The following is a 16,988-nucleotide window of genomic DNA, read 5'->3' as shown; positions in this document are numbered from 1 at the left end:
CCCCCAACACACACACTTTGAAGACACACGTTCACACAGTCGAGCTGGCCGCCTGTCGGACCCCAACTCGACTCACGTTATGATACGTGCGCATGCCAACAACGTGTATGCTGGAAAAGCTACGAAATAAGGCAGCTGATTGGTTGGTTGCATAAGAAATATGAACAATAGGCTAAACGAACAATTAATGTTTCGCGATGTAGGTGCCATGGGTGGTTTCCAGGAATAGATAAGATTTGTTGCAGGAGGAAAATAAGCGAAGCCACGCCATGTCCTGTAATTTTCAACTTTCATTGAAATCGACGTTGCTCATTAATGTGTTCGTTGAATCCTAGTTATTTTCATTGACTTCAATTTAAAAAATAAAAAAAGCCCCCCCAAAAAACAGACCACGAGGAATCTATCTCCTTTCATTGAATCGGAGTTCCACAGTATCTAAAATGTTTTGACGCTCAACGTAAATAGAATCAAAAGTAATTCACTAAATATGTAACATTTACGCTGTTTTCGTATAGGACTAGCTAGGCCTATATAATATGTAGTATTTAATTGAATTTCTAACAGTTTCATAAATTAACAATAGGACAAAAACAGATGCAATCATTTTGCTGTTCTCTAACCTTGATAAAACATTGATTTTTACTTGTACACATCTCTAAGATACCAAATCACTTGAAAAAGAAGAAGAAGAAAAAGAAGAAGAAGAAAAAGAACTGCCACTGAAATATCTCGGCTGTTGCCTTCTGTTATCACAGTTGCGTACAACAAGAAGGCCCTGACTGAAAAATAATTTTATTGCGCATACTTTGTATTTTGTCACTATAGATCTATACTATTTTTGGGACCGAAGATCATAAAACGCGTTCAAAGGAACCTGAATGTCCAAACTGGCATTCCAAAATGCACGGCCTTATGGGATTCTGTAGATTGTAGCGTCACCTACAAAACATTTCATTATCAAAGTAAACTCAACATATGGAACACAAAAACAGGTGCTATGAATAATTCATTTGAAGTGGATTATTTTGAGCTACTAGAAAAAATAAATATTAGGAAATATGTTTCAGTAATGAGTCTTTCAGTTAAATAGCTTTGGACCTTAATTATATGGTTTATTATGCAGCAACACATTTATCTCGTGCCGAACGGGAAAATGCGGGTTTTAAAATCACTAAGCAACGACAGATGAACGCAATGGACGCCTAAACCAAAATATTCCTGTTTGCAGTGTTGCTGGATCCTAAAAGCCCCATAAAAGCTGAATATGGATTCCGGGGTTTTGAATTTGGCGTAAGTTACCAAACTGTTTTTTGTGTGGATAGTTTACCCGTTTATGCTATAAAGCAGGGTCTTGCAGTGTTGATCTGGATTTGTCAAGCTACTCAAACGAGACTGAGACATCACATTATTATTATTATATTTATATTAGTCAATTGGACTTCTATAGTCAAGCCTAATTTTGGCTAATCGGACAATCATCTGCAGAACTCGGGTAAATATGTAATCTTAAGTGATTTCTACATTATATTCAAAGTATAGATCTACATAATATTCACCCTATACGGCACGGAAAAAACTTCCCTCTTGACCACCAGAAATCAGAAGTCCAGAATATCATAATATTAATCATCATGTAATAGTAGATCCAATAGTTTGAATTAAAAGCTACCACTACTATGTTAATAAATTTAGTCAACTTCTCTACAATATACAGGTGCAATGTATGGCTGCTACCCAAACTCTGGGTGCCCGCTGTTTACGTAAAATCAAACTCATATGATCATATGATGCCATACCTTTTATCCCGTATGTTTTGCTCTGTGCAAAGGCAGGGTTGTGTGAGCTGAAATATTTAGATTAAAAGGGATTTATAGAAGAACAAAATGAGTACATGCAGTATGTTTGGTTACTACTGTTTCATTACGGCTGCCTTGTAGACTTTGGTAAGCTTTAGTTAAGCAAATTGCTTACTGTGTACACATTTTTGGTCAAGCGTGAAGACATGCTCCATTATCTCACAGAATTTCAAAAAAAGTATGGCCCATATTAAACTAGGGGAAAATAATTCTGAAGAAGTTTCAGCTTGTTTGACAACTGAAGAGTGCCTACATCTCAACAACTTAGCACAGGCAGACCTGCCTTGCAGCGGTGCTAGATCATGAACATGAAATATGATGGTCTTAAATTCCAAGAGGAGGAAGAACTGCAGCAAGTTTGTCTTACTCAAAGCAGTTGTAACAAAATGTTAACAATACTATAATGAGTTGAATAGTTTTACAGACCAGCTCATCTTACATTTATATGATTTGCTATTGGATGTAGACAGATGAAACCGACCATTGGTGTCACAGACAACCTGAAGACCTTCCAACTCCACCTCCTCTCTTTTTAACCCAATCTGTACGCCCTGGATCATTTTGTACCCCCGGAGTTGTATTCTTCACATTTTAGAATACTTCTAGTATGAAGGGTCTCTTTGAAACCTTCAGTGTTTCTCAAAAAAGAGTTCCCAACGTCATATGGATACGATAGTAAAACACGTTGTATGGATAGGAGGGTTAAAGGCCTTGAAAGGGAGTCACCAATTTTGACTCCAAAGACCAGGGAGAGGTTTGGGGTGGTGGTGAGTGCCGCTAATTTGTGTGATTACACTTATAGTTAATAAATGAGTGAGCTACTTTTCGTTTTCACTTGCTCTGAGAAGAAGACTTTCCAGTTGCCAACCAAAGCTGTGTAGTAGATTCAAACATTGTTACAGTGTATCATGTAAACTATTACCAGGGACGTTCTATCTTTGATAGTAAAAGCGCAATCGTTCATCTTGACAAAGAGGAAGACAAATATGTTTTTGCTTAAAAGCCTTCATGAGAAGTGGGATCATATTATATCTCCTACTTACTAATTGTGTTGTAGATGCTGCAACTGTCTTGAGTGTCAACATTTTTTTAATGTGTAGGAGTAAAGATTGTAATTTTTCTAATTTTTCTATCTCTTAGTGTCCAACTCTGTATTTGTGTGTGTATTGATGAATCAGAATGCATGCCTGTGGTGTTCATCAAAAGCTGATAAGTGAGGCAGAATGAGATTAGCAACTCTTAGAATCCAGTCAAACATAAGTGGCATTTGAACAATTTTGAGTGGACGTATTGGCTGAAACAATTTATTACTTTCCTTTACTGGTTTAAGCAATTTAATGATGTGTATATATTTTGTTGGTCATAAGGGATATTTATTAATTAAGAGGATTCCACGGATTAATTAAAATCTAAATTGAATTCTTTCTCTGTGTTCCAGTTGGAGCCAAGGATACGATGGATCCCGAATCACATACATTGAACCTGATGTCTTGTGCTATCAGTGTGGGCGCAATGTCAAAACCATCTCCACTGATGGGAAACAAGGGACCTTCGCTTTCAAGGGTACCGCTGTGGGGCCGATGGCTGTACACAATATCAACAAACATATCGCTGTGGGAGAATATTGTCAGAACCCCAAAATATATGTCTATGCGTATCCCACATACAGTGAGATATCTGTTCTTGAAGGTAAATATTTGATAAATGTTGTAACCGGTAGTATTGCAGTCCTCTCTGAGCCCAGTGTGACAGTGAACTTCAGAAAAAAATTCTATGAGTAACATATATATTCTACTTTTGACAGCTTTGCTGCTTCTGAACTCCAGTCAATGTGAAGGTATTAAGGTGAAGTTTTGCATCTATTCTACCCAGCTGTTTTGTTACCTTTTCTCTCTTGACATTCTCCTTTTGTGTCAACTTGCATTGAAGGATAAGTGGTATTGTTCAGTTTTTGGCTTTCACAAAATGTTTGAATATTCTTGAAGATACGAAAGACATGCATTAGATTTTGGTCCCTATATGGTTTCTCAGAAGACCCCTGAGATACCCCGGCAAAAGGAGTTCTCATGATCTAGTATTTAGTATTCAAAAGATCTCATCCCATCCCATTTCAAAAAGGTTACAGCTGTTTTTATTCTCGTGTTCATGATAGATGTGTTGTTAAAGTGTCTGATATGGGTGGTTGGCAGGTGCTCTGGTGTGGTTTGCTTCTTCTTTCCTATCAAACATTTGTGGTCCTTATCTCCCCTCCTTTTTTATGTTTGTTACCCTCTTGTAACGCCTCTAATCGTCTGGTGCTCATATGACCTAATGCCGTTGTGAGCACCGTAAAACCTCAACTAAAACAAAAAACAAAAAGAGTGTGTGTTGAGCTTCTTTTGTTTAATGAAGGTCCATATTGTATTGATCCTTTCAGGTGGCGCAGAGCTTCAGTTCCAGTCCATTGCCTTTTCAGAGAGTGACTACCTAGTTAGCGTGTCTGGGATTCCCAACTTTCACATGGTGTTATGGTATGTTCATGTTCATGTATGTTCATTGCTTGGTCAAAATGATAAATGATACATGGTCAGTTCAGCAGAATTTGGAATCAGTCGAAGATGTTTAGATTGAAGTGAAATGTGCTTTTCCTTGTCAGTTTACTCAGCCCAACTGAGACTCAAGAAAACTGTCATGATTTGGGAAAAGGAACATGTTGGACGTGTTTGATTTCAGTGTAAATGTGTGGTGGTCTGGGAAATCCAGACAGAAGATGCATAGCTGTGAACCAAGGCACAGTTTCATTACTTTCCTTTACCATATAACATTATCTTTCATAGAATTGGAGTCCGTATCATTTTATTTTTAAAAATCCATGTCACTGTTTGATGATTGTAAAAACAAAGCCTGAGTTGCGTAAATATGTTGATTTTCAAATCGTTTTCTGAGGTACCCATTGATGTTTTGATGGCTGGGTGTGAACCTCAGACAAATGCTGAATTGCAAAATATGGTTTGACAGAGTCTTGCATTCCACCATCAATTTTCGTTTTTTGAAATGTGTCTTCATGTTGAAAAAACCCCCCAACAAAATATTAAAACTGTTGTGAGCACTGGTAGTTTTCTGTCTAAATATGGTTTGAAATGTTGTTCCTACCCCAAAATTTTTAATGAATGTAATTGCCCCTGGAAAGTGTTTGACTCAGCTTTGCTCTCAGTATAGGTCCTAATGTTAAATGGGCAAATATCAAGATGTGAAAATTTTTAGCATTCAGAGAAGTCAAGGTTCCTTTCATCTTAGAACACACAAACGAATAATAATATGGTGTGCCTGATTTTTTCAGATAATAATGCAACTTATTTAGTTGATTAAAAAATTATTTTAACAAATAATGCAAAATGGTGCCTTGAAAATACATGGGAGGTGTCCAGAAAGCAAAGTAAAATGGCCATAACTATAAAATAAATGTCTCATTGCAAAAGACAATGGCAAATTTTTGACTTTGCTAAAGTACAAGTTGCACCATTGAACACTTTGACGTCACAGGAACTACAGAGACCCTCCTAGAGGACTGGTCAACGTTCAAATGCATGAAATCATACAATTTTCTTTTATGTGAAATAAAGCTTCCAATAGAAACTTGTAGTGAATTCACAGCGAGAAAAAAGCAAGTGTATCACTGGTGAAGATTTTTAATTGCAGGATTGTTGAATCTGTAATAGCTAAGGGTTTGGAGTTTGGTGAGCACACAGTAATATTGTAGATCGTTTTTGTTGTGCCTTCTCTCTAGGCACTAGAGCAGGCAGTCGAAACGTTCAACTTTAACCCTTCAGCTCCAACTAGTTGACTCTGCCTATTTAACCCTTTGTCATCATATTTTGGGGAAAATCGAAAGAAACTTGGTGGTAAACATGGCCAATCGGCGAGATGAAGCGGAAAAGTGTTAAACAGTTTGTTCTTTGTAACAGAAGGTTGCCAAATCTCAGTTTTATGTATGTTTTCCAGGAATTACTTCGATGGTACCCGGCTGACCTCTGTGGCTCTCACTCCGGATCCTCTCAAGACGGTTTCATTTAACAAGACCAACTGGCGGCAGATCTGTGTGATGACAGATACCGCTATCACTCTGTGGAACATTGAGCAATGTGACTCAAAATACATATTGCTTCCCCAGTAAGAGCATTTGGGAAATGTATTTTCATTCTCAAATTAATTCTTTAATAAAACTAGACATTTATCTTGTCTAACTTTTAAAATAATTCTGTGGCGTAACGGCCTAAAATGAAATTAATCCAAGAAATATAAGAAAGTAAGTACCTTTTTAAAAAACTCTGGTAGTAACACACCTCGTATGTTTTTTCACTGTTAATTTTGTTAATTGAAGAGGTAATTGGTCGCGTTTAAGGACAAGCGGGCTAACCCAAATTTCAGGGGTTTCCAGAAATCTTGATCTACCCCAAAAGTGGGCATTGCCTTACCTATAGGAGAAGTTTGGTTTCGTTGGTGTCTATATTTGTTTGGTTATAGAGAAAACTCTCCTTGTCTTTTAAAGAAATTGAACAAAGGGAACAATATATGAACACATTATGTATGAGTTTAAAAAAAGAGTAAATATTCAGAACTGGTTTTTGTTGTGGAAAGAACAAAAAAGGAAAATACCTATTTGTCCTTCACATAGAAGTTTGACAAATTGCTTTCCCTTCTCAGGAAAATCAAACTGCCAGCTGTTGACCCCTCCGCAGAAGAAGAGTCTGAGAAAGATGAGGATCAGGAACTCCAGAGATCCCCAACCAAGATGTCCAAATACGCCATTGACATTCCAGACTCGGCAGTTGCAGGTCTGACCGGGGAGCAAGTGGAACAACTTGAAGAAATTCGAGACATGATTGAAAGAGTTTGTCCTGTCTCAATTGCATGGCTTCCTACTGGGGACTTTTATGTGGGCTGTGAAGGTGGACAACTTTTCAAGGTATGAATTACGTACCAGAGCGTCTAACAGTGTCATCAGCTGTGACTTCTATGGTAGTGGCAAGTCTTGTGTGTCAGACAGGGCATAGAAGTGATATTAAAAGAAACATTTCTCCGAGTGATGTGGAGAAAATGTGTAGGAATTAGGTTAGCAAGACGTTTAGAGAAGAGGAATTAACCCTATCCGTACGTCGAGTTTTACTATCGTATCCATACGAAGTGGGGAACCCTGTGCCACCAACTTTCCAAAGAGGAAATTTACTGGTTAATCCGATCCGTACGCCTTGCATAGCAGTCTGTCAAAATGATTTTTTGAGAAATACTGAAAATTTCAAAGAGATCTTCGTACTAGAAGTATTCTAAAATGTGAAGAATACAACCCCGGGGGTACAAAATGACCCCAGGGCTCCCTTCTCTTCATAATGTAAACAGTGGCTCCTTAAGTGAGGGGAGTGTTAATGTAAAATGATAGAACAAGGCAGGCTTTGTTTTGTGAATGTTTAAAAAAAAATAAAGTTATTTCTTTGTGGGGAGAGATCGTCTGTTTGAAAGATAATTTCTTTGTGGGGAGAGATCGTCTGTTTGAAAGATAATTTCTTTGTGGGGAGAGATCGTCTGTTTGAAAGATAATTTCTTTGTGGGGAGAGATCGTCTGTTTGAAAGATAATTTCTTTGTGGGGAGAGATCGTCTGTTTGAAAGATAATTTCTTTGTGGGGAGAGATCGTCTGTTTGAAAGATAATTTCTTTGTGGGGAGAGATCGTCTGTTTGAAAGATAATTTGTTAGTTATGACCTTGTAACAGGTCGGCAAAAGGGGCAGCATCTGAAAGCGTAATTTCCTTTTCCTTGAATTTGGACAAACTTGTTTTCCATGAACATAACAGAGAAGTAAAACTGAGTACTTATAATTTTGTCATTTTCTGGTCTGTCTCCACAAATGCATTTGAAATTGAAATGCTGGATGAACTGCCAAGAATTTTCTGTGCACACTATTTGATCTTGTGTTTCAGGTGGACAGTGAAATGCACAAGACAAGAATGCTGTACTCTCCACAAGGAGATGCAGGAGGGAATCCCTTCGACAGAGGTCTGACCAGTGTTTCAAGAGGAGAGACAGACATGCCCCCAGCAGGTGTGTAGCCTTGACCCGTCTGCTGGGACATTTCAGTAACCCACTTTTAGCACTTTTTAAGGACCCTCAGGCAAGTGTTGAGTTCCTGCGTGCTGTTGGCATCGCTTACCGTTTATGAAGCCACAGAGAGAGAGAGAGAGAGAGAGAGAGAGAGAGAGAGAGAGAGAGAGAGAGAGAGAGAGAGAGAGAGAGAGAGAGAGAGAGAGAGAGAGAGAGAGAGAGAGAGAGAGAGAGAGAGGGAGGGGGAGAGGGAGAGGGAGAGAGAGAGAGAGAGAGAGAGAGAGAGAGAGAGAGAGGGAGAGGGGGAGAGGGAGAGAGAGAGAGAGAGAGAGAGAGAGACGTAGCCTTGAGCTCCGTGTTTGTGGGAAAGGGAAGCCCCATGAAAAGAAAGATGAAACAATAACCATGTTAGGGAATTAAATGGAAAGATTTGACCAAAGTGGACCTTTCCACAAGCAGTATCAGACCACTAGCATTCAAAATATCATACAGCCTTTTTGAAAAATGACATGTTTATAGATTTCAAAGTTTAAATTGTCTTACCCTTTCAATACGGTACATTAGGTTTCAGTTCCTGAAGACATCTGTAGCGTTGAACCTGCCCTAACGACCACGTGTAAAAGAAAACCACCCGCACCAATGATCGCTTCCCATTTCCTTCCTTGCATTTGTTCTATGTTGTATTATATTGACCTCATCCAAGATATCCACCTGTCTAAGACATTCACTTTTCTTCTTCTTCATGGGTGGCGGTCTCAGACAATTTGGAATGCATTTTGTGTTTCATTCTTTTCATGACCAATGAACCAATAAATCGGCAAAAAAAGATTATTAATCCGCTTACAGGAAAAAGAGGCAAAAACAGCTCCTGGAGATGGATGGCTGGTGCCTCTATAAATAAATCATTGATGGTCAAGGTCAAATTCTTTTCATGACATACATATATATGTCAATGCAGGACATACTGGGCACTGCTATGGAATACCTGTACTTCAGTTGGATTGCCAAAGGGGCTAACATTTTTATTCTTAGTCCTCTTAGCTTTTCCAGTCGTTGAACATTGCTTTTTTGACTGTTCTGCAATAAAGCACTCTGTCTCTTGTCTTTCTACCTGCCTGAGTTAATTGGTTCCAAGCCGGGGTTCTATCTCCTGTTCCCATCTTATGATAGATCGATCTCCCCCTTCCTCTTTTGCCTTCTATTTTTGCTTCCACAATTGTTATGTTTGTCAAGCAGATCGTGTAATTTTATGTTTGTCCAAAGTAGCTCCGTTTCAGTTATATTACATTCTGGAAGAGTGTTGATGTTTCTATAGCTATTCTTCTCAATACTTCCTCCTCCTTTATTTTCTGTCTCCATGGTATTCTAAGAGTTCCTCTATAACATTTCATTTCGAAAGCTGTTGGTTTTCATCATTGTCACAACATTAAATCATAGAGAGGGGATTGTGGGTGGTTGGTGGGTGCTCTGGTGTGGTTTGCTCCTTCTTTCCTATAAAACATCTATCGTCCTTCTCCTCCTTCTCCTTTTTTGTGTATGTTACTCTCTTGCAACACCTCTATTCTTCGGCACTTATATGATCTTATTGTGTTGCAAGTGCCGTAAAACTCTTAACAAAACTAAAACTAAAGAGAGGGGATTGCAATTCTTTCTGGGAAAAAGTGCAATGCTCTGCACTGTAATTGTTTGAAGTGAGTTATTGAAACTTCTGTTGTAAGATTAGATGTAACTTGCTGATATAATTCCTTTCTATCTAACAGAAATGAGCAATGTTTGGCTTAGACCTGGATCCCTTCAGTGTATTGCCCTCCATCAGGCCGGTCTGTATGCAGCTGGAAAGGTAAGTCGATTGCTCTCAACTCTATTGCTTTGACATTTGATCTCTACGTTCTTTTGGATTTGTAGTTTTGGAAAAATTCCATCATAAGTACTCACTTTCCGGAGGGGAAATTTTGATTGCATTAAAGTTATGGATAGACAATCATTCTAGTATTGTTAACCCTATCTGTTCGCCATGTTTTACCATCGTATCCATACGACATGGGGAACTCTGTGCCACCACTTTCCAAAGAGGAAATTTACTTGTTAATCTGATCGGTACGCTTTGCAGAGTTGTCTGTCAAAATGATTTTTTGAGAAATGCTGAAAGTTTCATAGAGATCTTTGCACTAGAAGTATTCTAAAATGTGAAGAATAAAATCCCAGGGGTACAAAATGACCCCGGGGCATATGGATAGGGTTAACCATGTCCTACGTACCTACAGTTTGAAACACTTTTGGGATTTGATCAGTTTTCTGATTTGTTTGAATTTTTGAAGTGGTGAGTGGGAGGGAAAAGGTAGGGGGGGGGGGGTTGTATGTGTGTTTTTGTTCTTCATTATTATTGTATCTCTCTTGCCCTTTTTAACTCACAGTGGAGCATAGGCCATCAACAACATTTCTCCAGCTTGAAGCCTGTCCTGTGCATCCTTTTCTAGATGTTTCCATGATGTCCCCGCCTTTTCCATTTTTGCTGTTATTGTATACTGTTCCTATTTTAAACGTAGTTGAAACCTTTTTCTAACTATCAGCATCTTGTGTTTCCCTTGACAGGATGGCGTGATTCGTCTTCTGGATGTCACAGGGGAGGAAGTCAGTCTACAGGAGGAGGTCAATGTGGACGTGCCCGTCTCAGCAATCAGTTTCAACTCCAAGTACCAGAATCTGGCCTGGGGATCTCCAGAGGTGGGAGGCAGACCTCTCTTTGACTTTTCTACTCTTTCTTATCATTTACTCTTCAATCTTTTCTTCTATTTTCTTCTTTCCCGTGGTTGGGGTAACCGTGGGGGCACCACTGCATCTGACAACCAGGTCTTGCCATTTCTCTTTGTCCTCTGCTTTCCTCAGATTGTCACCCATCGTCTTTCTCGTCCGCTCTGTAATGTTGTCATCCCATCTCCTTCTCTGCCTTCCTCTCTTTCTCTTTCCTTGTACTTGTCTTTTCATGTGGTGTGTCTTGGGCAGAGAAGCTTGATGGTGCCCATCTCTCTCCAAGCTCTTAACCGTAGGCAATCTTATTGTTATCAAATCCTTGTCTATGACTTTGTAAATATTTATCTAGTTTTCAAGAACGATCACATGGAGAATTTTATTTCCTAAGTTTAGTTGTTGCTTGCTAAAGTAAATCTCAAATTCTTCTGGAGAATGGTCTTTTTGATATTTGTTATCTCTAAGCGTTTTATCGAGTTGAATTGTTGTTTTCTATGTCTGAACAAAATTGAGGAATTTTCAATTTGAGAAGGCTGCTAGAAGAAAGGGAAAACATTACAGCCCATCTTTTACTCTATCTGATGACGATTTTTTTCACATCCCAACTGTGCGATCTTCTTTTTGTTCACCCAGAACATGGGTACTAGGCAATCTGTAGAGACAGAACATGTGATTCGTAGTGGTATGTGTTGTTGTTGTTGTTTTCAAATCCCTTTAGCTGTGAGCATTTCGCTCTTGGCAGCGCAATGCCTCCCTCAAGTAACCACATGTCCTTGTCATCTGGTCAACGCCAGAGTATAGCAGGCTTTGTAAGTCTGTAGTTGTGTGTAGGAGCCTGCGTCGAAGAACTGCCAGGTTTGGGCAGTGAAGGAGAAGATGTTCAACGGTTTCCTCGTGGTAGTCACAATGTCTACAATGGGGTTCCCACGTGGGGTTAATTCTGTTTATGTGCAAGTAGTGGTATGTGTAACAGGCTGCAAAACTGAATGTTCCTCTAGAGACTTAAATGGCCAAGACAGATATTGCTAAGCTGTGTAGGCCTTTTATCTGAGGGGATACTTGAATGTTTAAGTTTTTACCTGTTTTCATTTTTTGATGAGATTGTCATGAAACATTGCTCTTTCCTAGGGTAAAATCCAAAGTTACAAATGTGGGGATGTGAACAGTGTGGTGACTCTGGCTTCCTTCCACCACGGCGATGTGATGGGCGTTGGTGGCATCGCCTACGGCTCCGACTGTTCTGTGGTGAGTGTGCTTGTCTAAGATTTTGACAATTGGAACAAAAGTGAAATCAAAAGCTTTTCTGCGTTTTTTATCTTATCCCAATTAAACAGAAGCAATACGTTGAATATTATTTGCAGAACCCTTATGATTCATGAAAAAAAAATCTGTCAGATACAGTCGAACCAGCCTAAACGGAAACCTATATAAAACAGAAACCTGTCTTAACGGAATCTCCCCGCTCCCCCCTTGATATATTCCTCTTTAATTACCTGTATAAAACGGAAACCTGTCCAACGCGGAAACAGAAAGAAAAATCCGCTCCCTTCCGGGGGTTTCACCTGTCTAAGACGGAAAATGCTTTGCCTGCTCAGCCCTTATTTGAATCAAAACTCACAAGTTTGGTTCCGTCGGCTCTAAACTTAACGCTATGGCTATGCCGCTGGGCGAGGAAGGGTAATAGGGGTGCAATTTAGGGGTTGATGTGACCCCATCATGTGAACCCTGAGCGATGCAGATGGTCAGGGTAGTGTGGGTGTGAAATCTCATGACTGCCTGTGAGAGTGCTCGAGTAGCGAGCCACTACAGAAACTTTCCTGGGTAGCCAGAAGCCAGAGGTGTGAAATTAGATTGATCAATGCCTGCCGCCCTCATCATACGGCCAGCCGAGAAAAGAGTTCCTCAAATCGTAGTTACAGGATGGCAGTGAGGTATGGCATTGGAGGGTGGAGCTAAGGATGGAATCAAAGGAGAGGTCAAACAGTGTTCCTATGAAAGGCAAGAACTGGTGGTAAATATAAGTAAGACTGACGCATGTCATTATCAGACAGGATAGCAATTGAGAGGTGTGAAGTTTTGACCACTGCTTGCTGATCAGACAAGCGATCCTTGATCCCACCGGCTGGGTCTTTGAACCCCCTCCACCCCCCCCCCCCCCTTCCATCTTCCCATAAATTATAAAATCCCCTAAGACGGAAAATGTCTAAGACGGAATTTTTTTCTGGCTCCCTTGCGATTCCGTCTTACACAGGTTCGACTGTATGTTCAAAATGTGATTTTTTTTTCCTTCCAGACTGCTGAAAGACAGCATTGTATTCCAAATATTTATTCACAGACAGATTGTTACATTTCCATCATTTTATTTGTGCAGAATCCAAGTACGTAATTGATATTGAACCATCATACTTTCATGTTATGAGCATTAATGACATTGTCAAATTATGTATATTGAACTTTGAAATGTTTTTCTGATAAACAGTTTATTTCAATAATATGCTTTGTTACTGTTTTATTTTCTGACTGTTTAATAACTTTCTGCTTCAATGTTGATTTAAGTTTGTAACTCTGTTTGTGCAATATTTCAGTCCCTGAGGGAGGATGGACTTGTGCAAGTGTGGAAAACTGTTGATGGGACCTTTGTGTCTCAAGTCAGCATACAGGAACCTGTAAGTTTTGCTAGTGAAACATTTTTTCAATGACAAACGGTTAGTTTTTAAGTCTCCGCATAGTGTTCTATATGAAGGATTTATTTACTTTAACAACTAGTTTTGTATGTTGTGGGCCTCGTTTTGAGACTTTCGGACCAGTGACCACATGGTCATGGATTCGAATCGCATCCGGGACCCGATGTTGTGTCCTTGGGAAAGGCACTTTAAACAAATTCTCCTCACTTCACACTGATTGGAATGGCTACCAAGCTATAGACACCAGAAGATCTTGTCAGTTTGTTAGTGTTTTAGCACATGCAATCTGCAGCTTGCACTGCATGTTTCCTGGGAAGCCGAGAATGTTTGTGAGTGTTCAAGAGTCTACTGTGGTAATAATAGTTGTAAAGTGCACAGAACATGCTGTGGAGCACGGATACGTGATATATAAATACAGATAAAGACTAAAGGGAAAAACGACGGTAGTCACATACTGAAATTCGTAAGGGTATCAATTTTAAACGCTTGTTGACTCATAACTGTATTTCTGTTCAACTGTTGGTTGATTATTATTGTTAGATTTACCATTCAACAACACTTAACAATAAACCACCTGTCAAACAAATATGAAGTTATGAGTCCGCAAGCTTTTAAAATTGGCACCCTCACAATTTCCAGTTTGTGACTACCGTCGTTTTCCCCCTGAGCTCTTCCTATTATTAAATTATCATCATTATACAACTAGAAGTAGACCAAGTGTAACGTACTCGGAGAACTTGAACAGATCTGTGGCAGGAAAGACCAGGATAATTATAGTTGTTTTTTGTTTTTAAAAAAGCATCTTAGCAGAGAAATGAGTGGTGAACCATGATTCCTGGTGTCTGTTTCTGATCTGGCACGTAAAGAAGACGAACTGCAACAAGAACTAATAATATGATTCTAATTGGTCGTTTTTAAGCTCGAGGGGGCTATCCCGCAAAATGCTGTTTTGAGAAAATTGAAGATAAAGTTTTTGCCCCTTGTTCAGTTTCTTTAAAATACAAGGAGAGTTTTCTCTGTGACCAAACAAATATACACACCAATGAAATCAAACTTCTCCTATAGGTAGGGCAATGCCCACTTTTGGTGTAGGTTAACATTTCTAGGAACCCCCGAAATCTGAGTTAGCCCGCTTGTCCTACAAAGCGACCAATTTTACTGTTAGCTAGGGAAAAACACTTTGTTCAAAGATTCTTTTCACCCAATGAATTGACTCATTATCAGAAAATGGAAGATGTCAAGAGGAAATTCACATCCTGTTCTTTTATAGGGGGAGACTCTGGCGTGCAGCAGAATTGCTCAGTATGCGGCCGTCGGCACCAAAGGGGGACAACTGTGCTTCATCGACCTGACCAACCCAGAGCATCCTCGGCTCATCATGAGGCACCGGCTGTTCAAGAACCCCATCAAACATCTTGTGTATGTTTTGTTCATTTGTCGGATTTGACATTTTGCTACGTCAAAATTTGGCGCTCATATGACCTTATGCAGTTGCGAGCGCCGTAAAATCTCTACTAAAACTAAACTACGTCAGAATTACAAAGCTCTATCTGACATTTTTGGCCATTTTGAGTTACAAAGACCATGAGGTCAGAAAGCAAATGCTCTAAACACTCCAGCAAAATCATAAGAATATCCATTGTCATTATCAAAATATTTAAAGAATTGCATTTGGAAGATCTTGATGTATTGTGAAACTAGAAAAAATTTGACATCAAATTTTTCTAAGCTAGATGTTGATCAGATAGAACGATGTAATTCTGTGGTTGTGATCTATGTTGGAATCTCTGTGAACATGTTTCCCTTAGATCATCTCCTATTTAAAAAAAATTAGAATCAGCCTTTTAGCTAAAGATCAGGGCTTTAAAGTTGCCTTGCATCTTATCTATGAGATACAAAATTAGACGACCCCCAAGAAATGTGCGTCGTAAGTAATCAACATAAGATTTATACCAAAACTTTGGCTCTCAAGTCTTCCTCATCTTATTCACACGTGAGTCTTATGCACAGTGATATATGGTATTTAGAGTAACAATACATCTGCAATTTTGTGGACATAATTGGGACTTTCTAGAAAAGTGCCTTGCAGAGTAATATAGAAAAAGAGCTCTTATCTTTCACACGTCTTGTTCTCTATAGTCGAAGAGATATTGTTCTCTATAGTATCATCATTCAATATAAGGAGATAAAGCATGACTGTACCCACCTCTTTGTCGTTAACTTCTTTCTTCAGATCAGAATGTCACTTGGGCTTGCAAACTTTATATTTCCTATCAAACATCTGTTGTCTTTATCTCCCCTCCTTCTTTTTTGCGTTTGTTACTCTCTTGTAACACCTCTTATCTTCGGCACTTATATGACCTTATTGTGTTGCAAGTGCCGTAAAACACTTACTAAAACTAAAACTTTCTAAAATGAAGGAGGTTAAAAGAAGTTTTCCACAATTTATCTTTTTTGAAAAAAAACCTTTTTCTTCATTTTGCAGATTCAATGGAGATGCAGGGACTTTACTTTTCGCTGCTTCAAACGACCATAACATTTTCATTATTGATGCTAGACCCACGCAAGGTTTTGCCATTCTGGGCTTTGTAGGTGAGTGAACAAACTGTTGTTGAGATTAGTCCCTCCCCGGGGTTTAATGAACCCCACATAATTAAGTAATATTTGATAATTTTTTGGTATAATTTCTCATTATTTTCCTGTATCATTCTTTGTTAAAAGTAACACAATAGCATAATTTCACGGTTTTCGGCTCAGTTTGTATAATTTCAGAATTTTTTTGGCTTAAAACCGCGGGGACAGTAGTAAATAAACCTCATTTATTTAGTTTTACTTTTGTACCGTTCATCCCTTGCTTGAATTAAGAAAACTGTGTAACTTAAAACATTTCCCTCAATTGCCCTTCAAGATCTCTTCAGAGGATTCTTTGTTCATTAGCTAAAAGTATTGTCAGCTTGGGTTGAGCAATAAATGGTCGCTTTTAAGGACAAGTGGGCTAACCCAGATTTCGAGGGTTTCCAGAAATTTTGACCTACACCAAAAGTGGGTATTGCCCTACCTATAGAAGAAGTTTGGTTTCATTGGTGTGTATATTTGTTTGGTTATAGAGAAAACTCTCCTTGTCTTTTAAAGAAACTGAATAAGGATTCAAAAACTTTACCTTCGATTTTTCTGAAAAACAGCATTTTTTGGGATAGCCCCATTGTGCTTAAAAGCGACCTAATATGTTCAGTGTAGCAGTATTTGGCTATCATCCTCAATTGCTCTTTTAAATGTTGGTCAGCAAAAAAGGTACAACATTAGAAGGAAATCTTTCAGAAATGCATATCAAAATGGTCATGGTTATTCACTGTTGCGCAAAAAAACCCCCAACAACAAGAATAATTCGAAGAGAAAGCTAGCAGATTTCTTAGTAAGAAGTTGGACCAACAACACTTTATTAACCCTATCTGTACTTTGTGTTTCACTTTCGTATCCATACGACGTGGGGAACTTGGTGCCACCACTTTCAAAGAGGAAATTTACTTGTTATTCCGATTCATACGCTTTGCATAGCAGTCTGTCAAAATGATTTTTGAGAAATACTGAAAGTTTCAAAGAGATTTTCGTACTAGAAGTATTCTAA

The 16,988-nt window shown here is 38.9% G+C and overlaps 1 protein-coding gene across 1 annotated transcript in view; it reads left to right on the top strand.

Moving 5' to 3' along the window:
- The first annotated feature begins 1,119 nt into the window (after positions 1-1,119).
- The window catches only part of LOC101862367 (cilia- and flagella-associated protein 43), a 49,693-nt gene continuing 33,824 nt past the window's right edge, over positions 1,120-16,988 (top strand). Inside the window, exons 1-12 of the mRNA XM_005104424.3 lie at positions 1,120-1,290; positions 3,295-3,545; positions 4,273-4,366; positions 5,838-6,005; positions 6,540-6,801; positions 7,811-7,931; positions 9,692-9,771; positions 10,524-10,655; positions 11,808-11,924; positions 13,265-13,345; positions 14,634-14,782; positions 15,849-15,955. Coding sequence (XP_005104481.2) covers positions 1,265-1,290; positions 3,295-3,545; positions 4,273-4,366; positions 5,838-6,005; positions 6,540-6,801; positions 7,811-7,931; positions 9,692-9,771; positions 10,524-10,655; positions 11,808-11,924; positions 13,265-13,345; positions 14,634-14,782; positions 15,849-15,955 — 1,588 coding nt within the window. The 5' untranslated portion in view covers positions 1,120-1,264. The remainder of the gene's footprint in view (positions 1,291-3,294; positions 3,546-4,272; positions 4,367-5,837; positions 6,006-6,539; positions 6,802-7,810; positions 7,932-9,691; positions 9,772-10,523; positions 10,656-11,807; positions 11,925-13,264; positions 13,346-14,633; positions 14,783-15,848; positions 15,956-16,988) is intronic.

The sequence above is a fragment of the Aplysia californica genome, unplaced genomic scaffold (assembly GCF_000002075.1).
Source record: "Aplysia californica isolate F4 #8 unplaced genomic scaffold, AplCal3.0 scaffold00420, whole genome shotgun sequence".
Classification (NCBI taxonomy): Eukaryota; Metazoa; Mollusca; class Gastropoda; order Aplysiida; family Aplysiidae; genus Aplysia; species Aplysia californica.
Note: the sequence above shows the minus strand (reverse complement) of the source record. Positions and strands in the feature narration are given on the sequence as shown.